Raw genomic sequence first — 6,600 nt, forward strand, 5'->3', positions numbered from 1 at the left:
ATAATATAAATGTGAAATAGTCATAAAAGTAGTAGGATAATAAGTACCGGAAAAAAATTAGTTGTGGAATTTAAAATTTCCAAAAACTCCTTTATCATATAGCAAACTTCCCAATCATAATTAGTAATTCCAAGGTCGGGAAAAAACTCACGGCAATACATTGTAAGAATATCTTTGTAATCATAAGCACAATTCAATATATTATAAGTTGAATTCCACCTATGAGGAACATCGGAAATAAATTTTTTATATTTTTTCCCCATTTGCCTACAAAATCTTTTGAATTTATGCCTTCGTGAAGAAGCTTTTGTTGCATATAAATAACTCCTCTAACTTTACGAATATGAGGATCAATAATTTTTAGACCATCTCAAACACATAAATTTAATATATGGCATATACAATGAACATGAAAAAAATTTCCGGAAAACATAGGCTCTAAATGCAATTGTAACATATCAACGGCACAATTATTTGCCGAAGAATTGTCAAGAGTGATTGAAAATACAAATTTCTCAATTTTGTACTCATTAATAGTACGCATGATGCAACCGGCAATATTACATGAGGTATGTTGGTATTCTAACTCAATAAAACTCAAAATACATTTTTGCAATGTCCAATTATTATCAATATAATGAGCGGTAACACAAAGATAATCGGAATTATTTGGAGTAGACCAAATATCGGAAGTAAGAGAAATTTTAAATAAACCTTTAGATATTTCGGAAATTAATTTTTCTTTATATTCTTCATAAATAATAAGACAATACTTTCTCATAATAGTCCTTGAAACGGATTTAAAATTCGGATTAAAACCCTTAACTTGCATTTTTATAAACGCGAGATTTTCAACAAGATAAAAATGTTGTTCATTTTGAACAATAAATTTTGCAACCCATTTTCTTGCATTTTCATTGGAAAAAACAAAAGTTCCAATACTTGAATTTGCAAAACTAATTTGTGTTTGGGAAGGTTCATTTGGACTAGTATTATGTTTGTCGGCATGCCTTTTCAAATGACCCGTTCCACCCGAAGTTTGACAAGAAAAATATTTTTTGCATTTTTTACAAACGGCACGAGTCCCTTTGTTTGGAATTTCAACAATATTATAAAATTGCCATACACCCGAAGTTCTTTTTCTTGTGCTTGTTGGAGGCTTGCTACTGGATGCTCCCATATTAGGGGATTCAGTAATAGGCTCATGCTCAGGTTGTGAATCATCAAAATTTTCGGAGTTGTTTTCATTAAAAAAAAATGGTGTATCGAAAGGAAAATTGGGAGAGCCGGCCATTATAAAAAATAAAAAAAGGTTTAGGGTTACCTCAACCTTGATGATGTAAATTTAATTCGTGGTTTTCTTGAAAAGTCCGAATTGATGAATTGATGAAAAGGTTGGGGAATTGCTGGATTGATGAAACACTTGAGCCGGATTTGACAAACTTCAAATCTTGAACTTGAAGAGATTGAAAACTAAGAGAGCTTGGAGTCTTCAATGCTTGAGAGATTAGAACAAGAATGAGTAATTTGGTGTGGAGAAATATGTAAGTGTTTGAGGGTATTTATAGGTTTTTAAAAATTTTTCTAATTCTCAAAAATACCCTTGTAAACTAGCCGCTTTATTGTTGTTAAAAAAAGGGTAAAAAAAGTAATTATATTTCAAAGTCTAAAATAGCTTAAAAAACTAGCCGCTTTTATAGTTGTTAGACGGGACTATAAATGTCATTTTTCAGTATTTAAATAGTTGGAGAAACAAATAATAAAAATGATGGGCCGTCTGGGCCGGCCACGCAACTGCTAGTGGCGAGCCGTGCTAGGGCTGGCCCGCGTGCTTGGGCCAGCCCAGCTCAGGGCGTGCCGCGGGTCAGCCGGGCCCGCGGGCCACCAACTGCTGGCTCGGCACTATAGTCTGTCCGTGCCGAGGCACGGCCCAAACCTTGCTGGGCCATGCCGGGCTCGGGCCGGCAAGGCCCAGTTTGCAACTATATATATATAAGTTGTATTTCTTTAAGATCGTTTTGATTATTTTAGATATTTAATAAAATAAATAATCATATAAAATCCCAAAAAATATATTAAACAAAAGTTTTATATCTCAGACATATACAAATTTTAAATATCATTAAAAATATAAATATTGAGGATTAGGTATAAGTTTGGAGAATTTTTTTTAACATTGATTTTTATCTCGTAATAAGAAATATTTTTAAATTTTGAATATTTTTTAAATTATATATATATATAAGTTGTATTTTTTAAGGTCGTTTTGATTATTTTTAGATATTTAATAAAATAAATAATCTTATAAAATTTCAAAAAATATATAAAACAAAACTTTTATATCTCATAGATATACAAATTTTAAATCTTTTAAAATATAAATATTGAGGAATAGGTATAAATTTGGTAAAAAAAAATTTACATTGATTATTATCTTGTATTTTAAGAAAATTTTTTAAATTTTGAATATTTTTTAAAAGTTTATATATATATATATATACATTTATCCAATTTGGTCCCTAGAATATGTCAAACATACTTTATTTATTAATTTTCTCAAGGTTTCAATTTCTTCTCCAAATGGAAGAATTTTACAACCACAATGGTGATCTTGTTTTCATGATAATATTTAGTAACACTCGCAAAAAGTAAAATATTGAGTAAGGAAAAATATTATTGTTAAAGCAATTGAAAATATTGTGACAAAGTGACAAACTTTAGTCACAAAAAGATTGCGACACTATTAATATATTAATAATGACAATGTAATTGTGAGATATTTTAAATCATCACAATTGTAATGGTATTAGTGACAAAAAAAATCATCACAATTAATTTAAACTATAGTGTAAATTATTTATTTTTTGTCACAAAAACCTCAAAATTGTGGCAAAATAATAAATAACCACATAAAAATTACCACTAAATATCTTAATTCTTGTAGTGAAAAGGGATCCGGTCTTTCCAAAAACAGATTGATAGTGAAATATTAGAAGGCAGGTAAAATAATATCCGTGCATAAATTTTGAAAATAGATGGCATGTTTTTTCTGATTATTTTAATACTATAAATATGCTCTTTTTCATTCATTCAAAATATTTTCAACAATTTTTGTGGTGAAAATTTATTCATTTACTTAATCTTTGAGCTCATGAGAACTCACATGAGTTAACCGGAACTAAGGCAGCTTGAGTGCACCTTGACTAAATAAGGTTGTCAGGCCGCAAGTAAAGTTTCAATGCAAGTTCACATCAACAAAAACAGAAATAGAAAAGAAAAGAAATGAAAAGTGCAGGGTAAAAATTATTTATTGTATTAGAAATATAATTTATTTTAAATATAATTAATTTTAAAAAATTAAAATTTAAAATACAAGAAATTTTAGAGTTAAAAAAAAAAATTTTAGAAACATTGAAATTTTACCTTAATTCCGAGCCGAATAAAAGATCAAGAAGATACTTTTACATCCTAAAAAAATACATTTTGCCAAAACAAAAACAAAAATCTATCCTGTTCGCATAGAGCTCATGGCCATTGAGGACTAGTTCTATCACACATTTTTGTGCCCCTGTCTGAAAGTCTGGAATTCACATTCTCCACGGAGACTCATTTCAGGCCAACAATATTATTGGCATTTAGTGGAAGAAGTGCGTGAATTCTTCATGAGTGAACATAATTATTCAGATACTATTTAGATATGCAGTTTAAAAAATGGTGACATGTGTGCCTTGAACGGTTAATTTAATATACAAATGGATCAAATTAATCCACAGTAAAATTTGATTAAGCTTGGGCCCTTCTACCCATCTTCTTCATTTTTGTACTCATCTTTTTCTAAATCATTGGGCATTTTTTCTTAGTTTTTCTCTATTCTAATAATTTTATTTTAATTGTTGTTTGATCATTAAAATAAATTGTAATTCCGTCCACTCAAAATCTTAAAGAGTTGTTGTTTGTTCTGCTAATTAATTATCCATGTATTAATATTTAATTCGTTGATTATTGTTTAGAGGTTTTAAGTAATTTAATTTAAATTAATTGTAATTAATTTAAATTAATTATAACTATGATTAGTAGTCAGGAGTGGTGTTTAAATTAATAAATTATCAAGTAGCTTTTTTTATATAAATTTTGATAAAATTACCATATACGAAAGAAAAGAATAACAAAATTTAACAATATAATATATATATATATATATATCTGTCAACCTTGACCTTGGTACAAATTTGGACGGTGATTAACCGAGTTGGGAAGCGAGGGACCAAGTCGCAATTTTGTGTAACCAGTTATGGAGTTCTCACTAGAGCCACTGTCTAGAAACAAAGAAGTCTTCTCACGAGTCACATGTGAGGTCACTTCATTCTTCTCTTTCTCATTTTCTCTTCAACGCGTTATGTTAGGTTTGAAGATTCCTTAATCTAATTGTTTCAAAGCAGCTACTTTGACTCCCACTCGGCCAACTTCAAATAATAAATAATCAAACAAAAGAATGGTTTGAAATGGTCAGCCAAACTTTCTTATGACCATGGGCCATCAATCAACTAATCAAAATGCATGAACACATGTAATTAAACTGTTAAACAATTTCCCTTGGCACATCTTCAGTCAAAGCTCCCCTAAAAAAAACCTTTAAAAACCAACCTCCCTCTCTCTCCCTCTCTCAATTCTTTATTCATTCCATGACCTTCGTGTCCTTACTCCTTAGCTAGACTCTTAGAAATGGAGAAGATCACTGGCACTGGAATAGCGCCATTGTATTATGAGAGGCTTGTTGATGTCCTTGCTAAGGGTGAGGTGGAAGCAAGACAATTGAAGGCACATCTAAATGAACAACAACCTTCCTTTGAGTTTTGCAAGGCATCACTAGAGAGCATACACTTTGCTCTCAATGAGGCTATGTCTATTGCCAAAGTAAGCATGCCAGAGAATTGCTTGCCTTCTGTGTGGCTTAACTCTTCTAGCAGCCTGGACTCACCTTCAAGTGACAGTTCTGATCATAAGGATATGCCCAAAAAAAGGTGTGTATTATTATTATTATTATTATTATTATTATTATTATTTAAAATAAGATGAGAGATCCAGACTTATATATTTATATATTTATGTGATAATTGCATGCGTATATTATTATTGTAGGAAATCACAACCTAAATGGAGTAACAAGGTTAGGGTTAACCCAGGAACAATGGATGCCCCTCTTGATGATGGTCATAGTTGGAGAAAGTACGGCCAAAAGGACATACTTGGTGCAAAATATCCAAGGTTCAAAGTCATACTTCTTTAGTCATCAATTCAACCATTAATTTTGACTTCCAAAATCAACTTTAAATAATTCGAATCATTTTTTTTTTTAATTGTTGTTTTATTTTATATGCAGAGCTTATTATAGATGTACTCACAGAATTACACAAGGATGCCTTGCAACAAAACAAGTGCAAAGATCAGACTCAGATCCCTCCATTTTTGATGTGATTTATAGAGGAGAACACTCTTGTTCGAAGAAGATAAAACAAAAAGCTGCTTCTTCTTCTTCTCAAGAAAACAAGCAGGACTTCTTCAGTTTCAATACTGGAGTGAAGATTGAAGGGAATGAACATGAGCGCTCGTCCTCTTCTGTCTGCTTCCCTTCATCTCAAGTACTCACTTGCTTGTCAAGCATGGACAACCATTTCATGGGTAATGACTGCTTCTCAGTTTCGCCATGCATTGACAATCATCAACAGGCAAATGAGTCAGAGTTGAATGACATATTCTTCACTAGTATGACTTCTGCATCAAACTCTTCCGTTGTGGGCATTCATGATTTCATGGACTACAACCCATTTGATCCAAAATTCTTCCATTGAGATTTGCATGCATGAAACTACTGATTTAGAAAGATGTTCTTGTTCTTTTTAAGCTTTTGTCTTTGTTGCTGTTTGAGGATTGAGGTATCTTAATTTAACTGTAGCTTCTTCTTAATTAATGAGGAATGTAACTTGTAATATTAATTTGTTGCAAATAATTTTTTTATTACATATACATATATGATCAATTTTTAACAAGTATGCACGTCCTTAACACGTGGTTTGTATACAATTTTTTTTATTCAAATAAAAATATTTATGTTATAGTCGGGTTTGATTTTTTTATTCAATTGCTTATGTTTGGGTTGCAATTTTCTCAACTCTGTTGAGGTCCAATTAATGTTGATAAAATTTGAAATAAAACCGAACAAATCCTAAACATTTAAAAGTGTCAAATTTTTATTCATTTAACTATTAAAAATAATTAATCCATAATTATTGTTATTTGATGTTTAAAAATAAATTATAATTGTAATTATGTTTCTTGATATTATTTAAAAAATAATTAATTTCTCATAAATAATTTAAAATTATATTTAAGTGCAATGTTAAGAAGAGATTTAGATAAAAAATTAAAAATCTTGAACGTGACTTCTCAATTTTTTTCCTAAGCATCGATAGAAGAGTTCTTTTATCATAGCAAATCTAGATCACCTTAAATTGGTATTATTTAGCTTTGGATTAAAATTAAACTAAAAAATAAAGCCAACCAAACAATGAATACTCTGTTAAAAAAGTAAAAAAAAAACAA

General features: G+C 30.2%; 1 protein-coding gene across 1 annotated transcript; it reads left to right on the top strand.

Annotated features, from left to right (window-relative positions):
- Positions 1-4,651: 4,651 nt before the first annotated feature.
- On the top strand, positions 4,652-6,020 carry LOC120280787 (probable WRKY transcription factor 46). The gene is made up of 3 exons (XM_039287732.1): positions 4,652-5,021; positions 5,140-5,265; positions 5,381-6,020. The coding sequence occupies exons 1-3, from the start codon at positions 4,723-4,725 to the stop codon at positions 5,847-5,849; spliced, it is 894 nt and encodes a 297-aa protein (XP_039143666.1). The 5' UTR covers positions 4,652-4,722; the 3' UTR covers positions 5,850-6,020.
- The last annotated feature ends 580 nt before the right edge of the window (positions 6,021-6,600 follow it).

The sequence above is a fragment of the Dioscorea cayenensis genome, chromosome 17 (assembly GCF_009730915.1).
Source record: "Dioscorea cayenensis subsp. rotundata cultivar TDr96_F1 chromosome 17, TDr96_F1_v2_PseudoChromosome.rev07_lg8_w22 25.fasta, whole genome shotgun sequence".
Lineage (NCBI taxonomy): Eukaryota > Viridiplantae > Streptophyta > Magnoliopsida > Dioscoreales > Dioscoreaceae > Dioscorea > Dioscorea cayenensis.